Here is a 24,627-nt window from a genome sequence, read left to right on the forward strand (position 1 = left end):
GGCTCTTCCTTTCGATCATGTCCAATCGCCATGACAATGCGGCTAGACGAGCTCACGGATCTCGTCAAGGGCTGCGGCGATGCCATCGAGCTCCAGCGCGTCCACGCCGCGATCTTGCGCAGCGAGCACGCCAGGAATGTGTTCTTGGGCAACATGGTGCTGCTCATGTACACGCGGCTCGGGAGCTTGGAGCAAGCCCGGCAGGCATTCGAATTGCTACTCCATCCCAATGTCTTCTCCTGGAATCTCTTGCTCCAGGCGTTCATCGAGCACGGGGAAATGGATCGATCCAAGCACACCTTCGACACGATGCCCGCCAGGAACATGGTGTCGTGGAACTGCGTGGTGGCCGGCTATGCCCACGCCGGGGATGTGGAGGCCGCCAAGGCCGTGTTTGATACCATGCCCGAGCGCGACGTCGTGGCATGGAACTCACTGCTACAGGGATTTGCCGCACGGTGTGACGTAGAGGGTGTGAGGAGAACGTTCGAGGCGCTGCCCGAGGCGGATGTGGTGTCCTGGACAAGCGTCATCGCAGCGTATGCCCTGTCAGGGCATGTGGAACAGGCAAGCGGCGCGTTCTACCGCGCGGCACACCGGAACCTTATTTCGTACACCGCGCTGCTCACCGCCCATGCCCACGTCGGTGCTGCCGATGCCGCCAAGAGGCTCTTTGATGCGATGCCCGAGTGGGACATCCGGGCTTGGAATGCACTGCTTCAAGCATTTGCCGCCAAGCCCGACGTCCGCGCGGCACTGGCGCTCTTCTACACCGCTATGCCACTGCATGACGTTGTGTCGTCCACCACCATCGTCGCGTTGTATGCCGCCAGCGGGCAGCTTGAGGCCGCCAAGTTCGTGTTTGACACCATGGCGCAGCGAAACATCGTGTCATGCAACACAATGGTGGCGGCGTATGCCGCCGGTGGACATGTGAGTGACGCCGAGAGGATCTTCCACACCGTGATGCCGCTGCACGACTCCGTGTCCTGGACTGCGATGCTTACGGCACACACCGAGGCCGGGCAACTGGAGGAGGCCAAGAACTTGTTCGATGCAATGCCTGCTCCACGGTGCGTCCAAGCTTGGAATGCGATGATCACTGCCTTTGTCGACAACATGGAGTTGAGCAGCTGCCAGTTCTTGTTCGATGCAATGCCCGAGAGAGATCTCGTGTCATGGAACGCAATGCTCGCGGGATATGCCCGGAGTGGGCGTCTAGGCTCCGCCAAGAGGGTGTTTGCGAGGATGCTGGAGCGCGACACAGTGTCGTGGAACACTGTGATTGCCGCTTTCGCAGACTCGGGGCATGGCCAAGACGCGATGCTCATGTTCTTGCGCATGCTTGTCGACGGACTCGTTCCAAACCAGATAACTTACACGAGCGTCCTCGCGGCTTGCTGCTCGTGGGACGAGAGCCGGAGCCACTTCTCGTCGATGGTTGGCGATCACGGCGTGGGGGCGGTGAGAGCTCACTACTCTTGCGTGATCGGTGTGTTGGCGTCCACGGGAGAGCTGGGAAAGGCATGGGAGCTCATCGAGTTCATGCCGTTTGTGCCCGACGCGGCCGCATGGGGAGCACTGCTGAGCGGGCACCGCGTCCATCACGAGCGCACTGGCGCGGCAGCAGCGGCAAATCGCTTTGCAGATTTGGAAGCGAGTGACTCCGCGCCATACGTACTCTTGGCCAACCTCTGAAATGCCTCGACCGGTGTCGACAAAACTTTATGCTAGCTGCTCACTCAAAGATCTCTGGCTTGCGCTCGTCCTCTTTGCCACTTTTTTCTTCTTTGGTGCAAAGGAAAAGAAAAGACGACAAAACCACTTTGTTAAAACTCTTGTCAGCGCAAGTTGGTGGCGAGCGCTCTTTTGAGCCGAGGATTGTCAGTGATGGCGACGTAAGGTCTTCCTGCGACTAGTGCGTTGCTTCCGCAGCGGCAGTGTCCTTTCTTTTCTGCATGCTCAACTCTCGGACGCTCAAAGTTTTCCAACTCCTTTCTTTTCCAGGCAAGTGATCTTCGGTTTTGGAGATATGAGTCTACGTGCTGCTTGAGCGCTTCGAAAGGATGATAGAAATAGAGCCGGCTGCACCGAGTCGGCTCACTCCCATTGGAAATATCTATCGATCCACTTACAGAAGGACGAGCTCGAGCAACGATGTTTCTAGATCGGACAAGCGCAAGGCCACTGAGTCCCGACTTTCAGGTGAAATGCAGCGTAGCGTCAGCTTGGATCCCTCGCCATCTCGCAGGTTAGTCTATCCATATACATATGTCGTACATTTCCTAAGGTGAGCTGCAGGAAGTCGAGCCCCTCCAGGAGCGACGATGTTTCTACTATGACCATTGAGTTCCTTAGAGCTCGGCTTTTGGCGGAGCGCTCGACAGCAAAATCAGCCAAGCTGAGGATAGAAGAGCTCGAAAACAAGGTAAGCTAGTAGCTATTACCAAAGCACTTGTCAAATCTAAAGTGTGCGGCAGTGCAGGTCTTACAACTAGAGCGCAGCCTGGAACTAGAGATTGAGAAGCGGAAGCATGCCGAGGCGGCATTGCAGGAATCGCTGGAGAAAATGCTCGACTCCTCGAGTGCAAGTGGCGGGACAAGCACTGACTCCGAGCTTGAGTCATTTAGCAGAGCAGCGGATGATGACGACGGCAAGTACTCGGACTCGTACTTGGAGTTAGAAGATACGAGTGGTGTGCTGAATGGCGATGGTGCCAAGTTCTCCACAGAAGATAGACCGCCAGCTGCATGCGAAGGTACGGTAAAGTTTGTAGACATTCTCGTGGTTAACTGTGGCGATACAAGGGAACGACGACGACGAAGAAGAACAACAACAACAACAACAAAGAGGAGGAGGAGAAGAAGAGGAAGGCACTGTGGAGGAATTTTCATCGGCAGTGGAGCCAAGTTCGCCGAAGACGTTAGAGACTCATCACAACATACACTCGGACTCGGACTGGGCTACGGACAACGAGACTGATGTCAAGCAGCGGAGCTTGTCAACCGCGGCTGCTCAAGGTGACACTGAGTTTGACAGTGATAGCGATGGATTTAGTATCTCGTTGCCGAGCCAGCTACACTTGGGACAACTGGAACTCCCGGGGAAGATTGGAAGGTCTCTCCGCTCGTTGAGCACGCCAAGGTAAATATATCCATGCTGAACTTTGCTGAGAAAACTGATGTTTTGAAGCACAGGACTGGAAACGAATGGATGCGCCATGTTGCTGACATGCTCGAAAAGGAAGACACAGAAAACGTTGATCAGGCTCCACAGGTCTGCTGTTGTTATTTCCTGGATGTTTTATAACCATGATCTCGATGCATCAAGTTTCAGGCTTGTAACCATACACAAGGCGAAGACGATCACGATTCTACTAGCCCCGGTGTCTCTTATGTAAGCTTTTCCAAGTACCTGGGCGTGGCCAACATAATCGAGAACGAAACAACGTCAAAGGTTGCAGCAGAAGACGAGGCAACCTCACTCCAGGCGAGCCAAGGCAAAGACACGCAAGCTCAAGAACAAGTGAATCCAGGAGACACTGGCAACGAACCTGGTCTGGTTGCAATGCAACCGGAGACAACGAGCTCCACTAAAGCGAGCGAAAACCCGGCGACAAGCAAGCTCTCGAGCATCAGCCTACGAGACAAAGTTTTCAACAGCGAGGAGGAGCGAGTGGATGAGATATTTCGCGCATTGCGAGCTGCCAAGGCACAACTCAGGATTTCAATCCAGCGAAGACAGGTGATAGAGAAGCAGCTCTTCAGTTCTAGCTAGGCTAAGACTTTTGCGGATGAGAAAGAAAGCTAGTACTTCTCTTGTGAATACACACTATAAGGGTGAAAGGTTTGATATCCTATAGTAGAAATATCTTCTAAGCTGAGTCGGCCAGGCATGGACGCAGCAGGATTGGGTGTTTCAGCACCCGCGTGTTGCTGCCGGCGACGCTCCTCGCAATTGTGTCGAGCAGCATCAAGGCAAGACGATGCAAGCACTGCGGAAGAATCAAGTGCTGGTAAGAGCCGAAGAGTGGCGGTTGTGAGCGCCATCTCCGCAATGCTAGTGCTTGGGTCCCGGAGAGCAAGAGCGGCAGTAGAGGCACCACCATCAGTATGCCGGAATTGCAATGGCTCGGGAGCAGTGCCATGTAAGTTGATAGTCCTGCCCTGCTAGTGTTGTTCCAGCCACGCATTCTTCTTTGTGACTGGATTGGATTCGCGGTGCCACAGGTGATATGTGTGGAGGGACTGGAAAGTGGAAAGCTCTCAGCAGGAAGCGAGCCAAGGACGTGTACGAGTTCACCGAGTGTCCCAATTGCTACGGTATAAGTTCTTGGATTCTCACAATCTCTGAAAGTTTTGCTTTTCTACCTGGTTTCGAGCAGGACGTGGAAAGCTGGTTTGCTCCATCTGCTTAGGCACCGGACTTGGCAACACAAAGGGCTTGCTCCGCAGGCCCGAGTCCAAAAAGCTCCTGGATCAGATGGTGAACGGCCGACTGCTGCCAGACATGTAATACTTATAGGCTCTGCTAGAGTGTAATCCAAGCTCAGATCGAAAGAAAAAGAGAAAGAAAACCAGCAATTCACTGGAAAGAAGCATGGAAAAGTGTAAAGTCTAAGCAAGGAAAGCTGCCATTGTCATTGTCATTTAGGTAGCTTTGCTCTTTGCTTACTTGACATTCTTTCCAATCCAAAACTCCAGCTTTGGTTTTCATTGCAAAGTGGAGGGAGAGAGAGAAAGTGGCTGTTCACTCATTCACTCCATATTCAGTGTGTACATGGCTATAGAAATTAAATTCAACACCATGGCTGACACTCATCAGCTTTGTGACAGGCACACACACTTTCCTCCCCTGCTGCTGCCATCTCACCTGCGAATTCACATGAATCAACCAAATTTTTCCACTACAAAGTTACTGCGTCCACCAGGTATGATATTATGTTACCAAAGGTGGAGAAGTTTGGAAGGAAGAACACCAAGAGCACCACTAGATCTCAGGAGGAAGTGATCTTACAGATCGAGAGAGGTAGTAGCATTGCATTGCATTGTTGTAGGAGGAGGAGGAGGAGGAGCAAGGATGCCTGGGATGGTCGGGCACAACCCATTCGATCCCGACTCGCGCCTCCACAAGGTGGAGAAGATCTTCAAGCTCTTCGACGCCAATGGTGACGGCTACCTCAACCGGCAGGAGATGGCGGCGCTGGTGATGGGCGTGAATCCCCGCGTCAAGTTCACGGACGCACAGATCAACGCCATCCTCAACGAGGTGTTCCGTAGCTATGGAGAGTTCATCGCGGGGGACAAGGGCCTCCGCCAGGACGGACTCCTCCGGACTTACAACGATGGCGCCGGGGACATCGACCGCGACTTCGAAGCTCTCGGCCTCACGCTGGACGACGAAGAGCAGCACACCATCGAAGATGGCGACGGCGAGGTGGACGATCCTCCTCCGCCACCACCTCCAAATCCAGTCGCAGCAACGATCGCCACCAGCGTCGACGATGGCGATCACGATGACGATCACCACGACTCCAGCGAAGGAGAGCAGCAAGAAGAAGATCATCCAGTACGATCATCGCCATGCTTGCTACCACATCGATCTCCATCGGTGACGCCCCCGAGAAGGAAAGCCTCCAACGCATCGTCGGATACATGGAGCAAGAGCAAGAAGGCCATGGCCGGGCCATGGCCGCCATCCTGGACAGCATCGCCCAACAACGGCATCGTCTACGCGGATACCTGGCACATCGTGGAAGATCTCGACACGCTGGTCCGGCGAGCCGAGGCAAAGATCGGCCCCCGCCGATCATCCGACGCCAGGAAATCCGCGCTTCTCACCGCCACCGATCTCTCCTCGTTCCAACGCTGCCTGGCGGAGCTGTGCGAGCGCGCCGACTGCTCGAGGACCCAGGACGAGGCCTTCGACGCACACATGGCCATGGGCCGGACGCTCTTCGATCACGCCTTCTTTGACGAGGCGCTGGCCCGATTCAAGCGCGCAATCGAGCTCCGCCCCACCGACGTCCGCCCCTACTTCCGGTCGGGCAACAGCCTGTGCTCCACCGCGCGCTTCCACGACGCGGTGGAATCCTACTCCCTCGCGCTCGAGGCCGCGCACAGCAATGGCCCGCTGTGGTGCGCGCTGCTGCCACAGATTCACGTCAACTTGGGCATCGCGCTCGAGGGGCAAGGGATGCTCCTGGGCGCTTGCGAGCACTACCGCGAGGCCGCCATCCTCAGCCCGGCACACTACCGCGCGCTCAAGCTCCTGGGCAGCGCACTGCTGGGCGTCGGGGAGTACCGCGCGGCGGAGAAGGCACTCCGCGAGGCCATCTCCATCAAGCCCGACTACGCCGACGCGCACTGCGACCTCGGGTCCGTGCTGCATGCCGCCGGCGACTCGGACAAGGCCGTAGCCGAGTTCCATGCCGCCATCCAGCTCCAGCCCAGCCACACTGACGCGCTCTACAACTTGGGCGGATGCCTGCGCGACAGTGGTAGCTTCTCGCAGGCGGCAGAGGCCTACTCGAGCGTCATCGCGTTGGATCCCACGCACTGGCAAGCGCATCTCAACAAGGCCGTGTCGCTGCTCGGGATGGCGGACGTAGAACACGCGGTGGAGTCCATGAAGCAGGCTTTCAAGCTGACCAACCGAGTGGAAATCTTCGACGAGATGAAACACCTGCGCTACTTGCAGAGGAACCCCGGCGAGCTCAACATCTTGATCCACAGCGGTGATGGTGGTGGTGGTGACAAGCTCCAGCAGCAGCAAGATCACAGCCCCGTCATCCAGTGCGCTCCACTCCAGCAGTCCGCCATCCCTCTCGTGGATCACTCGAGGTTCCTGAGGAGCAGCGCCAAGACCACGCCAAGCCTGCTCATGCGCTGCGCGCTGGAGATGAGAGCCTTCCAGAGGCACACCCGCTTCAACCGCTGCAACGTCTCGCTGCTCACCAAGGAGATCCTGGACGATCCCAAGCTCCCGCTATCGCAGCAGAGCACCACCTCGTCCTACAGATCCATGCGCAAGGCCGACGTCGAGAAACTCGTCCGCAACAAGCTCCTCCCCTTCCTCTCGCCGCAGACCTTCCAAGGCACCATCAAGAGCCTCAACGAGCGAGCGCTCGCCATCCTCGACAAGAAAGGAACCGGCAGAGTCGACCCGGGGATGTTCCTGGCGGTCCTGGCACCAATCTGTTCCGGAGCACTGGAGCGGCGGAAGCGCGTGGCGTTCGACTCGCTGGTGTGGAGGAGCCGGACGTCCTCCAAGAAGCTGGGAGCCGAGATAAGTCGAGCCGACGCCAAGGCCTACTTCAAGAAGCTCAAGTCCGTCTACATGCCGCTCCATGCACGTCCCACGGACGACCAGCTCTGGGAGGTTCGAGGCGAGGATGACAACACCACCCTCTCCTTCCCCGAGTTCCTGGACATGTTCGAGGAGTCGTCCGACTTGTCCTTCAGCAACATCCTCGAGACGCTGGTGAGGCTCGAGAGTCGAGACCGGAGCCGGCACAACGGGATCAACTGTTCGGTTTGCAGCTACGAGATCGTTGGCCCCCGCTTCCGAGAGGTAAGCGCCAACTTCAACCTGTGCTCCGTTTGTTACAGCGAAGGCAAAGTCCCCCCGGACATGCTCCACGAAGAGTACTTCTGCTTCAAGGAGTATGGAAGCGAGGCCGACGCCATCAAGGAGAAGCTGCTGCTCTTCGGCTCTAAAGTGCCGAAGTTCGCGTAGATTTCTTTGAAGAGAGACTATTGTCAAGCATCACCATCTATAGAAGAACGTTTATATGCACTGCCCTTCCGCTCTGGCCGCGCGCCTGGAAGATCTTACAGGACGTAAGACGCTGGCTGGTCCGTCCAGGCACCACAGACGTGTCCATTCTCGCAGACATAAGCTCGGACCACAGGCTCGCCATCGTCGTGATACTCGAGCGATCGTCTCAAGCAGAAGCTCGTCACCATATCCCACATTGATGGCGCCAAGCAAAACGCACAGCTCTCGCCAGTCTTCTTGGCCTTGAGATCTCGCAAGTTCCGACACACCTGTGACGCCTTGAAGTCCTTGAAGATCCCACGAAAGAGCTTGTACTTCCGTCGCTCCTCCGAATGGACACACCCCGGCCAGTCGCAGAGGTAGAGGCTGTCCGTCCGGAACCGGCTAGCCAGCAGCTTGTTTCCCAGCTCTCTCGAGAATGTGGGCGATCCGGAAGCTACGTGAGGCCCAGCTCCAACAAGCTTGATCCGCTTCTTCGATCGATGCTCGTCACCATTCCTGGTGTGATCGTCATCGCCACCAGCGAGCTCTCTTTCCAGCCCAAAATCCCAGCTATCTAGCAGCACCCCAGCGCTGTCGAGGCCCGGGCAGCAAACCAAGATCCTAAACAGAGTCGCCCATCCCCCGGCGGGCTCTCCCAGCTGGTCCTGGTGATCCTGGCGGGCCTGGCCGTGCTCCAGCACCTCGGGCACGATGGTGGGCAGCGCCCTCATGCACTGATTCCGCCAGCAAAAGCTCCGAATCACGTACCCAAATCGCCGGCACACGCACGCCAGCACCGCCAAATGCCGCGGATCCTCCTCCATCCGCGAGAAAATGTTGACCAGGAGATCCTCGGACAAGCGGCTCAGCAGCACGGCGGCGCCTCCTCCTCCATCGCCGCTGCCCGATGCCGCCGCCATAGCTCCGCGAGCGCGAGACCTCCTAGCCTAGCGTATAAACCCTAATCGTGGAAAGTACGTAAGTCGCTAACGAGTGGCTGTGCGATTACGTCCAAAAACTTGTCTTGAATGCCCACATGCCTCACCTTGTCCATTCTTCCACCCAGCAGCAAATGCCAGCTGGAAACGCTATGCTATTGACAGTTGAAGGATCGGCCATAGCTATCTCCTCTTCCTCCTCTTCCTCCTCTTCCTCTTCTTCTTTTATACTTTTTTTTGTTCTATCTCCAATCTCCTCCACCATGGATATCACGGCGATGATCGTCTTCCAATCGCTGCTCCTCCTCTCCATCGCTCTTCCACAATCCATCTCGCTTCCGGAAGTGGTGGTAAGTTCTCGGTTTGACGAGCACACCAATCAATCTCTCTAGCATTGCAGGATCACTCGGATGAAAGTGGTAGGCGATTGGCTATACCGTCTTCGTGGGAAGATCCAGCGCCGGACCTCACCACATTGCAGTCCCACGAGCCTGTAAGCCACAACTCGACCAGATTTGTGACGCCGGCTAGGAGGAAGCTAGGATTGTTTCGAGAATGCGCGCCCTGTAAGTGCTGTAGCGACAACACCCGGCGCTACTGCTACTACACCGCCTGCTGCTACCGGATCGATTGCTTCGCTCCCGGCCTCTCCTTCGGCCACTGCTCCTTCGTTCCAGTCACTTGCAATTGCCTCAGATGCTAGCAAACGCGAGCGACCATGGCAAATTCTTCCACAACCCGGATTTGTCAATCCTGGGCACTGTACATTTTGGTGTCTCTCTAGAGATTGATTGATAACAGTTAACAGCCAAAAGATTCACAGCACCCGATGATTATACCTTCTCGATACCTCGGCAGTAGCTCCTCTCGTAGTTCGCATTTAATCCTCGCTTGGACTGTCCCTTGATAGCATGGCACAGTATCCAGCGCGAACAAACACGGTTTCTCGAATAAAAAAGGATAAGTTACACACCAAGCTCGCAAGCTTTGGAACTTACTGCCAGGCGCAGCTCTCGATCGCGGGCGTTTCCATCGAGTGCATGCGTTTGCACCAGTGCTGGATCGCTGTGTAGGGGGGCTCGGCCTTCACTCTAGTTGCAAAGGCGCGCGTCAGCATCCCACACTTTGGATGCAGATCAAAGAGCAACGGATGCAGCTTGACACGGCCAGGGAAAGCTTGCGAGAGCTCCTCAAACGCGGCAGGGACCTGCGGCTGGAAATCGGGAGGCTCATTCGAGTAGACGAAGCCTGTCAGATCGAGCAGCCTCACGCAATCGCTGCTGCTCAGGAGCTCCCACACAAACTCGACGTCGTCGGCCTCCCAGGAGCCGCCTATCTCACTCCTGTACGCCGTCTCAATGTGCACAACCAAGGGCGCCTTCCTGTTGCTCCACTCGTCCAGGCTCAGTGCCTATAGATACCAGATCAATCATCGTCAAGGACGACTATCAATCTGCTAGAAAGTATATGCATACCTTGATGCTAGACCGAGCGATTCTCACGACCTCGAGTCCCTGGAAGAGCTCCAGAAGGGCAGCGAGGTTGAAGGAGCGAGGCTGGAAGTCATGATCCCCCACAAGCACGCTCAGATCCTTCACGCCACCCAAGATCGGCAGCAATGGCAAGACACGCTCCATCACGTTGGCGGAGTTCCGGAAGGAGTTCCCGAGCGTGATTGACCTTAGCTTGTTCGACGAGTGGCTCAAACCCGAGTATCGCACACGTCCATGCAACCACACCCACTCAACGTTCCAGGTAGACGGCCGCAGCTCCACGCACGGCATGGAGACCGAGCTGATGAAGAGCCAGCGGAGCTTGGGCATGTCAATGGCTAGAACAACGTTGGCACCACCGCCACCATCGCCACCACCGCCACCACCGCAGTCGTCTATCTCCAGGCAATCGAGGCTGTGGCTGCTGAGAGGAGAAGTACCGGGCGGGTCCGTCACGAGCGTTCCCAGCCACAAGTAGACGAGGGAGGTGCACTGGTTGAGGAGCTGCTGCATGGCAGAAACAGTGAAGCTTGTCCTCCTGATGTCGCAGAAGAGGAGATTGAGCAGCGGCGGTGGAGTCATGGTGGTGCCAACATCGGCATAGATGTGGAGGCAGCGCAGCTCCTGGCACGCCGAGACGCTGGACCAAAAGTCTTCAAACTTTAGCCTTGCTGTGCCCCAGATGCTAAGCGAGTGGACAGTTTTCCCGACCACTCCTAGCCAGCGAGTGGAGCACACATTCTTTCGGACGCGTGGGAAGCGCTTGATTTCCAAGAAGTGGAGGTTGCTACCCTGATCTGGATGGAACCAGCGGACGAGTCCCTCCTCAGCCGCAGGGCTTGACGAATCCAGGCAGAAGTGAGTGACCCGCCTCGCCAAATCCTTCCACCTCTTGCTTACCAGGGCACAGCAATGCAAGTGATGCGAGGAGAGGAGTCGAGATATGATCCGCACTAGCAACTCATCTGGGAGATCATCCAACCGCCTCCGCTGCTCCTTGATGCTGCTAGCCATCGAGTGAAGAAACCCTAGGCTGTGCGTTGCACACGTGGCAGACACGTCGATAATCACTGGAGAGGTGAGGAATGACAGCGAGCACACAAGCTTCCTCACAATGAAAACGGGCAAAAGTTTGGAGAAGTATTTGGAGGTGACTTACAATATCACGAGATTTAAAGTATTGTATTAATATTAAATTCAGAAATCTAGAACAAGGTCCTCTCTACTAGCACCTGGTGATCATTCGTTTCAAGTTTAGAGAAACAAAGAAAATACCTTGAAGATTAAGGTCTAACGCAACGAAGTCTGTGGGGCACCAAGTACCTAGCTTATGGATATTTTCTCTGGAATCATGTTGGCGAGGTAGAGTGCTACGCAGGATGTGGGCGTGGAGCGCGGGATTCCGCGCGTCGCCATACAGCCAGAAGCCGCTCCGTGGCAGCCACGTTGGCAGACACGCTAGCAATTGTAAGAACAAAAAAGTGCATTGCTTCGCTCCGATCGTGTTACAAAAGAAAGATCGAGCCTTTCTCCCGTTCATCACTCACGGTGAGTCGGTTTATTCACCTCTTCCTCGCTTCCAGCGGGCTTCTGATCGTGCTCCTTCGAATCGGTGTCTTCTTCTTCCTCCTTGGTGCCGGTGGATTCCTGGGCGATTTCCTCATCCTGCTCCTCCATCTGCTCCTCCATCGAGAAGTTGTCACCCACTCTGGCCTTTGGATCGTCAACAGGAGGGGCTGGAGGGGCTGCCTGATCGCGCTCTTCTTCTTCATCCCCCCCGTCCTCTACAAAACAAACAGCACAAATGGAAAGACTAGGAAAGCCAAGATTTCGTCTTCGTTGTCCGGATCCAGCAAGAAGTCGACTATCCCAGAGCCTTTGCTCTTCGTGGACAGGAATCGGCGATGGCGATCAAGAAGTATCGAAGAGGGTGGAGCGCCAACGTGATTGTGGGGAGCGATTGTTGCATGAGAGCCAGCGAAGACGATCCGCTTGGTAGCAGCAGCACGAGCACAACGCAGGGAGAATGTGAGCATCTTGAGAGCCATTGTGCTCGATCGATCGCAACGCAACAGAGAGAAACAAGAGGGATGAATGGCCGTGGCCAGATTTTTTTATGATGGCCACTGGCTCATTCACACGTACTAGTGCTAGAGCGTGAGATCAAAAAGGTTACGCTCATCATAATCTAGTTTTCTTGTTTTCTTTTAATAACAATAAGGTGAACCAGTGGCTCATTCACAAGTATAAAGAGATTCTTGCCAGATTTTTAGTATCACTTAATACCACTTTATTAAAAGAAAAAAGAACATTCACAAAGTACGTGTTATGTACTACTAGTGCTAGCGTGAGAGATTTGTGATAAGATTTATTGTTTTTCTTTTAATAAAGTGGTATTAAGCGATACTAAAAATCCTTGTATTTCATCCTTGATAGTCCAGAATCTTTTTATACTTGTGAATGAGCCACTACAAAGTACATGTTACGTACTACTTGTGATAAGATTTCTTGTTTTTCTTTTTAATGAAGTGGTATTAAGCGATATTAAAAATCCTTGTATTTCATCGTTGATTGTGGCCAGAATATTCTTATGAGAGATTTGTGATAAGATTTCTTGTTTTTCTTTTTGGTATTAAGCGAAACTAAAAATCCTTGTATTGATCCTTCATTGTGACCTGAACCTTTTTATATTTGCGAGTGTATTGATCCTTGATTGTGGCCTGAATCTTTTTATACTTGTGAGTGAGCCACTGGTTCATTCACAAAGTACGTGTTACGTACTACTAGTGCTAGCGTGAGAGCTTGTGATAAGATTTCTTGTTTTTCTTTTTAATAAAGTGGTATTAAGCAAAACTAAAAATATTTGTATTGATCCTTGCTTGTGGCCTGAATCTTTTTATACTTGTGAATGAGCCACTGGTTCACTCACAAAGTACGTTTGTAGGCAAAAAAGATAATCAAGAATACAGTTCCCGACGTCGAGTCTAAGTCAGGAACGCGTTCTTCACTGATGTGTCTTATCTTTCATCTCTTTGGAGGCCAGCCCAGAATGCGTGACAAGGACGATGGCAGCGTCATGACACACAAAGTTCTTGGAGCAATCGTGAGACAATACCAGCAAGCCTTCCACTCAGGCATCCTGCGATCCTAAAAGTTCTCCGAGCCTTGATAGTTTCATATGTTGTTTTCAGGTTGAAAGTTCTTAAGTTTTGTTGTCACTGCCAAGCACAGCCTTCAAATGCGAATGTTTCCATAGAATGCATGTGTTTGCACCAGTGCTGGATTGCTGTGTATGGAGGCTCCGACTTGAATCTAGCCTCCTGGGTGCGCCACAGCATCCGACACTGCGCAGGCACATCAAAGAGCAACGGATGTACCTTGATACGACCAGGAAAAGCTTGCGAGAGCACCTCAAAAGCGGCAGGAACTTGTGGCCGGAAGTCAGGAGGCTCATACCTGTAGACGAAGCCTCTCAAATCGAGCAGCCTCACGCACTCGCTGCTCCTCATGAGTTCCCACAGAAAATCTATGTCGTCGCTCTCCCAGATGCCACCACTCTCGCTCCTGAATGCTGCCTCGATGAACACCATCAAGGGCGATTGTCTGCTGCTCCACTCGTCCAGGCTCAGCGCCTGCAAAGAAAGAAAAACATAAGCGAATCAGTGACAGTGAGTTAAACACGAATCAACTTATCTTGATGCTTGTACGAGCAATTCTCAAGACCTCAAGTCCATGGAAGAGCTCTAGAAAGACTGCGAGCTTAAAGGAGCGAGGCTGGAAGTCGTGATCCCCCACAAGCAAGCTCAACTCCTTGACGCCACCCAAGCTTGGCACCAATGGCAACACACGCTCCAGCACATTGGCGGGGCTCCGGAAGGAGTTGCTGAGCGTGATCGACTTCAACTTGTTCAATGAGTGACACAGTCCCTGGTGGCGAACACGTCCATGCAACTGCACCCACTCGATGTTGCATGTCGAGGGCCGCAGCTCCACGCACGGCCCTGAGCTGACAGTGAGCCACCGGAGCTTGGGCATGTCAATGGCAATGGTGGCAGCGCCGCCACAGCGACTTCGAATCTCCAAACAGTCGAGGCTGCTGCTCTTGAGAAGCTCTACGTGTGATTCCTCCGGCACTGCCATACTCCCCAGGCAGAAGAAGATGAGCGAGGGACACTCCTCGAGGAGCTGCTGCACGGCAGAGACGTCCAAGACTGTGACGAAGATGACGCAGTAGAGCAGGTTGCGGAGAGCCATAGTTGGCGGCAACGCGGTGCCAACGTTGGCGTAGATGTGGAGGCAGCGCAGCTCGTGACATTCAGAGAGGCTGGACCAAAAGTCTTCAAACTTTTGGTTTGGCAGGCCGCGCATGCGTAGCGAGTGGAGCGTTTTCCCGAGCACCTGTAGCCAGCGAGTGGAGCTCACATTCTTGCGGTAGCAAGGGAAGCGAGTGATGTCCAGGTAGCGGAGATTGTTGCCATGATCTGGATGGAACCAGCGGATGAGTCCTTCCTCAGCGGATGAGTTTGACGAATCCAGGCAGAAGTGAGTGACACACCTTGCCAAATCCTTCCACCTCTTGCTTACCAGGGAACAGCAATGCAGGTGACGCGAGGAGAGTAGTCGTGATATGATCCGCACTAGCAACTCATCCGGGAGATCATCCAACCGCCTCCACTGCTCCTTGATGCTGCTAGCCATCGAGTGAAGAACCCTAGGCTCAATCCAGCAGATGTGGCAGCTTTAGTCTTGCCACGTCATTGCTGAGCTGGCATTTAAGAATGAATCATCATTGTGTTATTTTAATTGTTCTTTCTCACAATTACCTAATCACTGTCACCCAATCCATGGCAAGACGGACTCCACGAAAACAGCAAGCGCCTTCCGATCTACCAAAGGAACGTCCAAATGAACCTCCACATTTCGTCCTCCTGCTACACCAGCTTCTTCACTGGGAGGAGAACTCTGAAAGATACTGATACCTGAAAATAAGTAAAGATTTTGGCGGGCAAAACTGGTGACACAATCGTTGTGGTCAGCTTGGAACGCTTCCGCTCGAGTACAAGCAGACTCTCCACCCCTCGCGGCCAGTGCAGGTCTTTCAGCCAGTGATATAATTCTTCTCGATGTAGATGCCGGTGCTTGAGCACTTTCCTCCACGCTGCATCCTCCTTAATCGGAGCTCGCGCGACAATCTTGCTCAGCACCGATGGATGAAGCATCTGAGCATGCTGCAGGAGAGCCGAGGCCGGGACTGTTTCGTTGCTTGGATTTGAAGCTGCCTCTTCCTTCTGCTCGAGAAGCGAGAAGGAAAAGTTTGGGAGGAGAGCCATGACTCTCCACGAAAGCCTTCAGCCACGAGTATTGCCACGCTCTCAAAGCGTAGTAGTCGATGTCGCAAGTGGGATCGCTTAGATCGAGTGATTGCAAAACTCCATGGCTGTTCGATGGCAGCCTCGCCTTCCCAGGTGCTGCGGCCGGTTATCCTTGCACGAGTAGTCGAGCCCGGACTTTCCGGCCAGCGGATCAAACAAGGGACTCCACGCGCATTCCAGTGCGTATCTCCAGCAATGGTGGTGCTCCCCAATGTCGGCAAGGCGAGCAGCGAGTCCGAACTCTTTCTGGACCTCCAAGTCTGGAAAACAAGAACCAGCGTTGTTCTATGTCACGTAAAGAAAAAGTTCTAGCGTAGTACCTGAAAGTCGTGGCCACTTCCTTGGTATGAACAAGCTCCATCGACACACCTCCGTCCCAAGATTCACAGCACCCGACGATTATAACCTCTCGAACATATGTAACCTTAGGAACTTACTGCCAAGCGCAGCTCTCGATCGCGGGCGTTTCCATCGAGTGCATGCGTTTGCACCAGTGCTGGATCGCTGTGTAGGGGGGCTCGGCCTTCACTCTAGTTGCAAAGGCGCGCGTCAGCATCCCACACTTTGGATGCAGATCAAAGAGCAACGGATGCAGCTTGACACGGCCAGGGAAAGCTTGCGAGAGCTCCTCAAACGCGGCAGGGACCTGCGGCTGGAAATCGGGAGGCTCATTCGAGTAGACGAAGCCTGTCAGATCGAGCAGCCTCACGCAATCGCTGCTGCTCAGGAGCTCCCACACAAACTCGACGTCGTCGGCCTCCCAGGAGCCGCCTATCTCACTCCTGTACGCCGTCTCAATGTGCACAACCAAGGGCGCTTTCCTGTTGCTCCACTCGTCCAGGCTCAGTGCCTATAGATACCAGATCAATCATCGTCAAGGACGACTATCAATCTGCTAGAAAGTATATGCATACCTTGATGCTAGACCGAGCGATTCTCACGACCTCGAGTCCCTGGAAGAGCTCCAGAAGGGCAGCGAGGTTGAAGGAGCGAGGCTGGAAGTCATGATCCCCCACAAGCACGCTCAGATCCTTGACGCCACCCAAGATCTGCAGCAATGGCAAGACACGCTCCATCACGTTGGCGGGATTCTGGAAGGAGTTCCCGAGCGTGATGGATCTTAGCTTGTTCGACGAGTGGCACAGGCCCCGGTACCGCACACGTCCATGCATCCGCAGCCACTCGACATTGCATGTAGATGGCCTCAGCTCCACGCACGGCATCGACACCGAGGTGATGAAGAGCCAGCGGAGCTTAGGCATTTCAATGGCTAGAACTACGTTCGCGGTGCCACCACCACTGCAGTCGTCAATCTCCAGGCAATCGAGGCTATGGCTGCTGAGAGGATTAGTACCGGGCGCGTCCATCACAAGCGTTCCCAGCCACAAGTAGACGAGGGAGTTGCACTGGTCGAGGAGCTGCTGGACGGCAGAAACGGTGAAGTTTGTCTTCCTGATCTCGCAGAAGATGGAGTCATGGTGGTGCCAACATCGGCATAGCTGTGGAGGCAGCGCAGCTCCTGGCACGCCGAGATGCTGGACCAAAAGTCTTCAAACTTTAGTGTTGCGTGCCCCAGATGCTAAGCGAGTGGAGAGTTTTCCCGACCACTCCTAGCCAGCGAGTGGAGCACACATTCTTTCGGAGGCGCGGGAAGTGCTTGATTTCCAAGTAGCGGAGGTTGCTGCCCTGATCTGGATGGAACCAGCGAATGAACCCTTCCTCAGTAGTAGGGCTTGTTGAATCCAGGCAGAAGTGAGTAATGCGCCTTGTCAAATCCTTCCACCTCTTGCTTACCAGGGCACAACAATGCAAGTGATGCGACGAAAGGAGTTGCGATATGATTCGCACCAGCAACTGTCCAAGCACCTCTTTTCCATTGAGAGAGCCCTAGCTTGTGAACGTGGCAGCCAAGTTCTGACCACGTCGGCAACATGAAAAAGGCGGGCAGTTTGTTTGGGCCATGACCAAAATCCAAGCACCGTTGTAACGGGCTAAGGTGACGCTGGTGATAACGGTGTCCAGTTTGGTGAAGCCCTAACGGAGTGCTGACGTGGCAAGTGGGCGAGCGAGGGTTCTTGGTTGGGGAGGGAGGATGGAAGGAGAGGAGTGTGGGTGCTGAATGTGAGCGCACGGGGTGTTCTGTTATGTGTTCTAGTGGTTCAGAAGTGGATCTCTCTTGGTTTCTTTGGTTTCTTTGCTAATGTCCATGAATGGAGGCGGTCCCTGTTTTGACCGCTACACCGTGAAATGCTGCCGTAAGAATATTCGTTCTATTTGTTCTACGACCAACAAGAACACATTGCTTGATCTGAGTAACAAGAGCTGCGGTCGACAATTGAAAACGAAACATTCCTTTCCTATCTCTCGTCAGTCACGCTCAATCTCATGATCGTGAGCGCCCTCCACTTCCTCGTCCTTCTCCTCGCTCGAGTCTTCTTCCTTCTTGACGTCGCTGTCCGTGGATTCCTCTACCCCTTCTTCGAGATCCTGCTTGGGCATTTCTTCGTTTGGCAAGGGGATCGGAGGGGAGAAATTGTCCCTGACCACAGCGTCCGGATCGTCAACAGGAGCAGTGGCAGCCGGCGCTAGGTCGGGCTGTTGTCGGAGTCGTCTACAAACAAGAAAACACAAGAAAGACGCTAGATGAGGCAAGATGCAAGATGTCTCTGATACCTTCATCATCAGATCGATCAGGATCCAACAGGTAATCGAAGAAGCCCGATCCTTTTGTGGAGAAGAAGCGGCCTCTATCGAGAGCCATCGGTAGAGCTCGAGCGTGAGCGCGGAGCACGAGAGAGAGCATGCGCGAAGATCGATCGCTTCGTAGTAGCGGCACGGAGAGAGAAAGCCACAATCTTGAGATTCATTGCACCCTGCGTCCGTCGATAGATCCCTGAAGAAACACAAAAGAGAAAAAAATTGCCAGCGGCCACAAAGCTCAGTCTTCGTAATTAAACAAGCTCGTACGTGATTGTACACCGTGATCCGCTATTTGGTTTGAGCCATGGCCCATTGGCGAGAGATAAATCTGGATGTTCTTTTCACTATATATCTTCTTCATAAACAATTTCGATGATTCTGGAATAAACCAGTCGAAGATTTTATTCTTGAACAGTCTTCGTCGGCAAAGAATGTCGCCGAATCATCTTTCTTCTCATGGACCACCCTCTACTGTTAAGGTGTTTGATCACGCCTTGGAGATAGAAAGGATTGTTTTGTTTCTAGCACTGTCCAGTTTATTCTTACCACAAAGCGTTGCTTTGCAGGTGCTACACGAGCTCGATGCTGACAGGGAAGCAGCTGCATGAGATAGTCGAGATGGCGGTGAAGAGAGCCAAGCGCGGCATACAGGTAGTTCCCGAGCTTGCAGTTGGCAGTACCCGAGGTAATCAGCCAAGACTTGATCTTGTCTCATGGTTTTTTGCATTGTTGTGTCTAGCTAGGCAAATCCCGCATCTGGAATAGCAACTATAAACGAGTTTCAATCAAGAGATCTTGCAGAATTGACAGAGGTAAAATTTGTTTTGTGTGTTTGTTCTTTCATTGTTTTTCTCACTTATTTTCGCGTTCAGCTTACCAGAGAAGTGGTACATCTCTTGGAGCAAAACCAAAGCAAAGCAGTGCAAGGCAAGAGTGAAGACGATGGCTTCTCGGACTGTTGTCGCAGTTCCTTGAGTTCGGTTGTCAATACGATGGATGGATAGAGATTATGGGAAATATCCGGTGATGGCGGCCATCTCTTTCTCTCGGACAATCCTCTCGAAGCGTTTTCTGGTCACGGTGACAAATCACTCGTCACTGGCCCTGTTGTCATGGACAAAAATCGCAGGTTAATCTCAGAGCGGATTCTAGGAGCTCGGCCCATGCCTGCTCACGACAATTAAAAACCGGCTCTTAGAAAACAAGGTGCACCAACCTTTTAACGATTGGTCTGCACAATGTGGCAAATGGTCGTATAATTCTGTTAAGGATCACAGCACAACGAACCTGGCCGACTCGACTAAATCCACAAACTATCATATGGCCTTCGTTCTCTGCAGGCACCAGGCTTCAGACGCCCTGGTGGTCAGACTTTGTTGCGATTAACTGTCCAGCTGCAGCAGCCAAGGAGTTAATGCCATGGACAAGCCAACAATCAGGAAAATGAGGGAAGATAGCTGAGTACATGCACAACATTTGCAGAGCCAATTTATATCTGATTGCTTCAAGCTATGAAACAGGCGTACCTGGTTAGGCAACAAGGTAAACTCCAAGTAGAAGACCAGTATGCAAGTGGTACTATTTAAGATCGTTTGCTGATTTTGACCAATTGTTCCAATAGCTGCTATTTCAAGAGCTTCTGCAATTACAGAGTAACACATGCTACAACATACAACAGGCATGATGTCAGCTTCACAACTTACCTTATGTCTGGATGAATTTGGTGAAATGACAGGTATCAAAGACAAAGATCACTCTCTTGTTTGAAGAGATCCCAACTGTGGAGCCTTTGCACTTGGTCCAATTGCTTAACGTTTATAATTCTATGATCGACACCCAAAAGTATTAGTAATATATGAGCCTATTACACTAAAGCCATGTTTATTTACCCTTGTCTCATTAATAATTTTAGACCATCCATGTTATAGTTCTGTCTCTCAAAGACTAAATTATCATTTATGAATGGTCATCCTAGAACCACTCCTTAACATCCTTAAAATGCTTGAGACATGGGGAATAATTTTCCCCAACATCCCTTTTTCAATCCCTATCAAATCCTTCTCTATCCCCAGCTATATTTGCTAGTGTTGGCATCGAATTCATCAGCTTCAGCTCCAACTCTAGCTCTAGCTCTAACTTCAGCAATATTCAAAGTTGTACCCTTTGTTAAAAATGCATGTGATAGAGGGAGCAAAAAGTCACATGCTTTGTGCTATTATGTGACCTTTTGGAATCTTGGGTAAGAAATGTATTTCTTGTAAGCCACAAATTTTTCCCTTCCAATTTGCCAGTTTACCTCGACTATCCGTCCAACACTGCCTTGGCTTTTGCTAAGTTCCCTTGCCAAGGTTCTCGCCTATTGAATGTAGGTGGAGTCGTTTATCGGACGTGTTTCGTGGGCATTTTACTTCCTGGTCGTTGCCGAGGTTTGCATGGTACCAGCTCCTACTTGGTTTCAGCTACTCACTGCACGAGCAACAGAGTGTTAGCCATCCATCCACAGATTCCTAAATCACTCCCAATCCCCCTCCCCGGGTTAGACTGGACTTAAGGTTCGGCTACACTCCCCGCAAGCACAAGCAGCCAAGCACACCAAGCTTCCAGGTTCCTAACATCCTTTGGTACCACAAAACTTGATCATGGGACCCTCTAAATCCCAAGTCTTGAGTGCAACACTTGCTTCGGGATGCCGGGGCGAAACACCGTGGCCTAGCGGCCCGGTATGGGTACCTTTACCCCCCCACTTCCATCCCAAAGGAAGGCCCAAGCCCCTAGGAAGGGCGAGGACCAATGAGCCGCATGGTACTCAAGTGGGGCACCACTCCACATGAGCCGAGAACACTGCAGTCGGTTTCCCTTTCGGGAGTGGGAGCTGCTCTTGAGCACTTCCTTGGATGGCCCCTCCGGCACCAACCAAGTCCATGCTCACTCCCACCCAAGGCCCCTCGGTCCCAGTCCCAACCTCAAGTCAGTTTGGGAGCCCCACTGGAGAGTCCCTTCTAAATTGGTTCCTGGACCTCACTATCCCTACTATACTTTTGGAACCCCCTGCAGCCCCCCCCCCCCCCCCTTGGGAGACGCACGCTTTGGGCTTTCACCCCTTGACCTGTATTAGTATTTGGACTTAGTCTCTGGCTCGATCTCGGACCCGATTTCGGATCCGACTTCGGATTCGGTCTCGGACTCGATCTCGGACTCGATCTCGGACCCGATCTCGGACCCGACCTCGGACTCGACTTCGGACTCGGTCTCGGACCCGATTTCGGATCTCGGACTCCATCTCGAACTCGGTCTCGAACTCGGACTCGAACTCGATTCCGGACTCTATCTCGAACTCGGTCCTAGAGTCGGTCTTGGCCTCGATCTTCGACTTGGTCCCATCCAATGAACTCTTTGTCATTTTGGTCATGCTTTCGGGGTTCTTTTAGCCTACGACACCTCGGCGAGTTGATTCCTTACAACTCCACCACCCATAGAAGAAGTTCGATGCCCACATCGAACATCTCTCTTTTGATCCTACGACTTGTTGACCATGTCTCCGAGGGCATCCCCCCACTTAGCGGTGTGCCTAAGTTAGCCTCCCCGGCCAAGAGCCCATGACAACGGAATATAGGTGTCCCTATACTCCTCACCTCACCACGCCCTAGTATGGGGTCGGGACTTGAACCCAGCCTTGCTTTACTAGGGGGTTGGGACTCGAACCCAACCTCCGTAGAATACGTCTATAGATTCGACATCCCCGCAGGGAGTCGGGCGTAGCTCCCTACGCCTGGTCGACCTAGCTAACCCATGCTAATTAGCTTACCTTCGGCGCGCCTTCGGGTCCCAACATATGCCACTTGCTCAACTTTGCAATTGATATTTTTAATTGAACTTTGCATAAGTACATAGAGTTCTGCCTTGCAGAAATTCCTTCACTAGATCTCGCACGTTCACTAGGTTCTCCTCCGGTTCCCATGTTGCTTCGCAGTGTGGAAAGCCTTTCCACTTCACATGGAACTCTCTCACCTCACGTCCTTGTCGCTTGCTCTTGCGCGATGGCCTCGACCTCGTATTCCTCTTCCCCTTGGATAACCTCAGGTAAAGGTCTTACTTGGTCCTTGCGAAGCGGATCCTCAAAGTACGGCTTGAGTAAGTTCACATGGAACACTGGGTGCATCTTCCCCATCTCTCGAGGAAGTCGGAGTCGGTAAGCCACTTTACCGATTCGTGCCTCAATCTCGTAAGGCCCCGTGAACCTGCTTAAGGAACTCAAGATCAATTCATTTACAGGAATACATGCATTTTTACCTTCGGGTCAACTTTCAGCTGATCCCACTTGGTAGCCTGAGGTTCTTGGTGTTCAGCCACACCTTCTCCCCAGCTTGGAATTCCACATCTCGGCGCTTTAGGTTTGCGTACTTGGTTTGCCTTTGTTGAGCCCGTTCCAAGGAATCCCTCACTAGATTCCAAATGTTGAGTCTTTCCGCCGTGAATGCCTCCACTGCGGGTAGCTCTCCATGATACTCGGCCACGCCGAGTTCCACAGGGCCTTCAATAGCTCGCCCATTGATGACTTCCCATGGACTCACCCCGATACTCGAATGTGGTGAGTTGTTATAACACATTTCCGCAAGTCCCAAATGACTTACCCAATCGGTCTGGTCTCCCGAGACATAGCATCGCAAATAATCCTCCAGCTGCCTATTCACCCTTTCCGTTTGTCCGTCTATCGAGAAGTGTTAGGGCCACCAAACTTGACTTAATACCCCATACCTGTTTGTGGGTGATAGGCTATGCTGAATTTCAACTTGGTGCGATACTGTTCCAGGAGGGTCCTCCAGAACCTACTAGTGAAGATCTTATTTCGATCTGAGATAATCTCTTCTGGCCTTCCCCGCACTCGAACCACTTGTTTGAAGAACAGTTTCGCCACACCTTCCGCATCCACTTCCGTTGTGGTGGGTATGAAATGTGCCATATTCGAAAATCGATCCACCACCACGAATACCGCATCGAACCCCTCGCTTGGGGGTAGTCCCGTGATGAAGTCCATCGTAAGACATTTCCACGGAGGATCTGGAATTGGGATGCTTTGCAACAAGCCCCCACTAGCCTTAGTCATGGCTTTGATCTGCTGACATGTTGGACATGTCTTTACATAGTCTTGGACGTCCTTAGCCATATCTGGCCAATGGTACTTCCTCTTGAGTAAGCCCATCGTCTTGGGCACTCCGCTATGTCCCGCTAGAGGTCCGTCATGACACTCTTCTAAAGCTACCTTCCTTAGTCCCCCTTCTGGAACATACACCCTTGTTTGCTTGTAATAAATGAGTCTGTTGCGTTCCGCATAGCCCATTTTCTCTTTTGTTGGCAGCTCACCTCTCTGGTGAGCTTCCCGCGCCTCCAGATTCCTCAACAACACTTCTTGTGCTAGACCATCGTTCTCATATGCTGTCCGCACATCGTCCCAGAAGGTTGCTGTCGCGCTAGATATCGCCAACTTCAAGCTCGCTTTTCGACTTAGCGCATTTGCCACGATGTTGCTCTTCCCAGGCTTGTACAGGATCTCGCAATCAAACTCGGCCAAAGCATTGGCCCACCGACCTTGTTTTCCCCTTAGGTCGGGCTGTGATAAGAAGTGTTTCGTTGCCACATTGTCCGTGTAAACCTTGAAGTGTCTCCCAAGGTAGTGTCGCCACTCCTTGAGCGCCTTGACCACCGCAAACAATTCCTTCTCGTGGGCAGGCCACTTCCGTTGAGCCTTGTCCAGCTTCTTCGAGAAGAACGCTACTGGATGGTTGTCTTGCTTCAAAACTGCGCCCAACGCAAAGTCCGAAGCATCCGTGTCTACCTCAAAGTCCTTACCAAAGTCTGGTAATACCAACACCGGAGCCTTCCTCAACTTCCCTTTGAGGTGGACGAATGCCGCCTCGCATTCCGCTGTCCATACCATCTTCCCTTTTCCTGTTTGGTCCGTTAAGGGCAGGGCTACTCTCGAATAGTGTCTGATAAACTTTCGATAGTAGTTGCATAGCCCCAGGAACGCCCTCAACTCATGTACATTCGATGGTCGTTCCCATTCCTGGATCGCTTGGACCTTCTCCGGGTCCACCTTGAGCCCGTCCTGGCCCACCACATGCCCGAGAAACTTTACCTCTTGTTGAGCAAAGTCACATTTGCTCTCTTTAGCATACAGTTTGTGTTCCCTTAGTTTCTCAAACACCTTCGCCAAGTGTTCGGCATGCTCCTCTAGCGTCTCGCTATAGATCAGGATGTCGTCAATATAGACGACCACGAAGCGATCCAGATAGGGTACAAAGATGTGGTTCATCAACGCCGAAAACGTTGCCGGTGCATTGCACAGCCCAAAGGGCATCACC

The 24,627-nt window shown here is 52.8% G+C and overlaps 9 protein-coding genes across 10 annotated transcripts; 5 read left to right on the forward strand and 4 right to left on the reverse strand.

Moving 5' to 3' along the window:
• Positions 1-30: 30 nt before the first annotated feature.
• LOC9639435 (pentatricopeptide repeat-containing protein At4g02750) lies at positions 31-1,698 on the forward strand. Its single transcript, XM_002991242.2, has one exon. The coding sequence runs from the start codon at positions 31-33 to the stop codon at positions 1,696-1,698; it is 1,668 nt and encodes a 555-aa protein (XP_002991288.2).
• Positions 1,699-1,727: 29 nt separating this feature from the next.
• On the forward strand, positions 1,728-3,869 carry LOC112342774 (protein starmaker-like). 2 transcript variants are annotated; one of them, XM_024665084.1, is made up of 6 exons: positions 1,728-2,251; positions 2,302-2,428; positions 2,486-2,759; positions 2,809-3,145; positions 3,199-3,277; positions 3,332-3,869. In XM_024665084.1, the coding sequence occupies exons 1-6, from the start codon at positions 2,067-2,069 to the stop codon at positions 3,776-3,778; spliced, it is 1,449 nt and encodes a 482-aa protein (XP_024520852.1). In that variant the 5' UTR covers positions 1,728-2,066; the 3' UTR covers positions 3,779-3,869. The 2 variants fall into 2 exon arrangements, with proteins under 2 accessions (XP_024520852.1, XP_024520853.1); XM_024665085.1 differs by having other exon boundaries at positions 3,338-3,869.
• LOC9635827 (protein PHOTOSYSTEM I ASSEMBLY 2, chloroplastic) lies at positions 3,797-4,649 on the forward strand. Its single transcript, XM_024665089.1, has 3 exons — positions 3,797-4,148; positions 4,231-4,323; positions 4,386-4,649. Exons 1-3 carry the CDS (start codon positions 3,896-3,898, stop codon positions 4,514-4,516), a joined length of 477 nt encoding a protein of 158 aa, XP_024520857.1. The 5' UTR covers positions 3,797-3,895; the 3' UTR covers positions 4,517-4,649.
• A 431-nt stretch (positions 4,650-5,080) lies between these two features.
• Positions 5,081-7,738, forward strand: LOC9635828 (uncharacterized TPR repeat-containing protein At1g05150). The gene has a single exon (XM_024665057.1). It carries the CDS (start codon positions 5,081-5,083, stop codon positions 7,736-7,738), a length of 2,658 nt encoding a protein of 885 aa, XP_024520825.1.
• On the reverse strand, positions 7,689-8,736 carry LOC9639405 (phytochrome A-associated F-box protein). The gene has a single exon (XM_002991275.2). It carries the CDS (start codon positions 8,680-8,682, stop codon positions 7,834-7,836), a length of 849 nt encoding a protein of 282 aa, XP_002991321.1. The 5' UTR covers positions 8,683-8,736; the 3' UTR covers positions 7,689-7,833.
• Positions 8,737-8,788: 52 nt separating this feature from the next.
• LOC9639436 lies at positions 8,789-9,525 on the forward strand. The gene is made up of 2 exons (XM_002991245.2): positions 8,789-9,050; positions 9,101-9,525. The coding sequence occupies exons 1-2, from the start codon at positions 8,799-8,801 to the stop codon at positions 9,401-9,403; spliced, it is 555 nt and encodes a 184-aa protein (XP_002991291.2). The 5' UTR covers positions 8,789-8,798; the 3' UTR covers positions 9,404-9,525.
• Positions 9,526-9,619: 94 nt separating this feature from the next.
• Positions 9,620-11,409, reverse strand: LOC112342775. Its single transcript, XM_024665086.1, has 2 exons — positions 10,176-11,409; positions 9,620-10,111 (listed from the first exon to the last, which is right to left on the reverse strand). The coding sequence occupies exons 1-2, from the start codon at positions 11,205-11,207 to the stop codon at positions 9,695-9,697; spliced, it is 1,449 nt and encodes a 482-aa protein (XP_024520854.1). The 5' UTR covers positions 11,208-11,409; the 3' UTR covers positions 9,620-9,694.
• A 1,652-nt stretch (positions 11,410-13,061) lies between these two features.
• On the reverse strand, positions 13,062-14,891 carry LOC112342761. Its single transcript, XM_024665058.1, has 2 exons — positions 13,887-14,891; positions 13,062-13,825 (listed from the first exon to the last, which is right to left on the reverse strand). Exons 1-2 carry the CDS (start codon positions 14,889-14,891, stop codon positions 13,409-13,411), a joined length of 1,422 nt encoding a protein of 473 aa, XP_024520826.1. The 3' UTR covers positions 13,062-13,408.
• Positions 14,892-15,998: 1,107 nt separating this feature from the next.
• LOC112342762 lies at positions 15,999-17,498 on the reverse strand. Its single transcript, XM_024665059.1, has 4 exons — positions 17,360-17,498; positions 17,198-17,256; positions 16,480-17,100; positions 15,999-16,415 (listed from the first exon to the last, which is right to left on the reverse strand). Exons 1-4 carry the CDS (start codon positions 17,496-17,498, stop codon positions 15,999-16,001), a joined length of 1,236 nt encoding a protein of 411 aa, XP_024520827.1.
• Between the last annotated feature and the right edge of the window lie 7,129 nt (positions 17,499-24,627).

The sequence above is a fragment of the Selaginella moellendorffii genome, unplaced genomic scaffold (genome assembly GCF_000143415.4).
Source record: "Selaginella moellendorffii unplaced genomic scaffold, v1.0 SELMOscaffold_118, whole genome shotgun sequence".
Lineage (NCBI taxonomy): Eukaryota > Viridiplantae > Streptophyta > Lycopodiopsida > Selaginellales > Selaginellaceae > Selaginella > Selaginella moellendorffii.

Coding starts and splice junctions, on each gene's coding strand:
- LOC9639435 (XM_002991242.2), top strand. CDS start 31: ATGACAATGCGGCTAGACGAGCTCACGGATCTCGTCAAGGGCTGCGGC.
- LOC112342774 (XM_024665084.1), top strand. CDS start 2,067: ATGATAGAAATAGAGCCGGCTGCACCGAGTCGGCTCACTCCCATTGGA. Junction 2,252..2,301: donor GATCCCTCGCCATCTCGCAG/GTTAGTCTATCC, acceptor GGTGAGCTGCAG/GAAGTCGAGCCCCTCCAGGA. Junction 3,146..3,198: donor CGCTCGTTGAGCACGCCAAG/GTAAATATATCC, acceptor TTTGAAGCACAG/GACTGGAAACGAATGGATGC.
- LOC9635827 (XM_024665089.1), top strand. CDS start 3,896: ATGGACGCAGCAGGATTGGGTGTTTCAGCACCCGCGTGTTGCTGCCGG. Junction 4,149..4,230: donor TGGCTCGGGAGCAGTGCCAT/GTAAGTTGATAG, acceptor GCGGTGCCACAG/GTGATATGTGTGGAGGGACT. Junction 4,324..4,385: donor CGAGTGTCCCAATTGCTACG/GTATAAGTTCTT, acceptor GGTTTCGAGCAG/GACGTGGAAAGCTGGTTTGC.
- LOC9635828 (XM_024665057.1), top strand. CDS start 5,081: ATGCCTGGGATGGTCGGGCACAACCCATTCGATCCCGACTCGCGCCTC.
- LOC9639405 (XM_002991275.2), bottom strand. CDS start 8,682: ATGGCGGCGGCATCGGGCAGCGGCGATGGAGGAGGAGGCGCCGCCGTG.
- LOC9639436 (XM_002991245.2), top strand. CDS start 8,799: ATGCCTCACCTTGTCCATTCTTCCACCCAGCAGCAAATGCCAGCTGGA. Junction 9,051..9,100: donor TCTCGCTTCCGGAAGTGGTG/GTAAGTTCTCGG, acceptor CTAGCATTGCAG/GATCACTCGGATGAAAGTGG.
- LOC112342775 (XM_024665086.1), bottom strand. CDS start 11,207: ATGGCTAGCAGCATCAAGGAGCAGCGGAGGCGGTTGGATGATCTCCCA. Junction 10,112..10,175: donor TCGCTCGGTCTAGCATCAAG/GTATGCATATAC, acceptor TGGTATCTATAG/GCACTGAGCCTGGACGAGTG.
- LOC112342761 (XM_024665058.1), bottom strand. CDS start 14,891: ATGGCTAGCAGCATCAAGGAGCAGTGGAGGCGGTTGGATGATCTCCCG. Junction 13,826..13,886: donor TTGCTCGTACAAGCATCAAG/ATAAGTTGATTC, acceptor CTTTCTTTGCAG/GCGCTGAGCCTGGACGAGTG.
- LOC112342762 (XM_024665059.1), bottom strand. CDS start 17,498: ATGTTGCCGACGTGGTCAGAACTTGGCTGCCACGTTCACAAGCTAGGG. Junction 17,257..17,359: donor ACTTGCATTGTTGTGCCCTG/GTAAGCAAGAGG, acceptor GGTTCCATCCAG/ATCAGGGCAGCAACCTCCGC. Junction 17,101..17,197: donor TCCCGCGCCTCCGAAAGAAT/GTGTGCTCCACT, acceptor CTTTTGGTCCAG/CATCTCGGCGTGCCAGGAGC.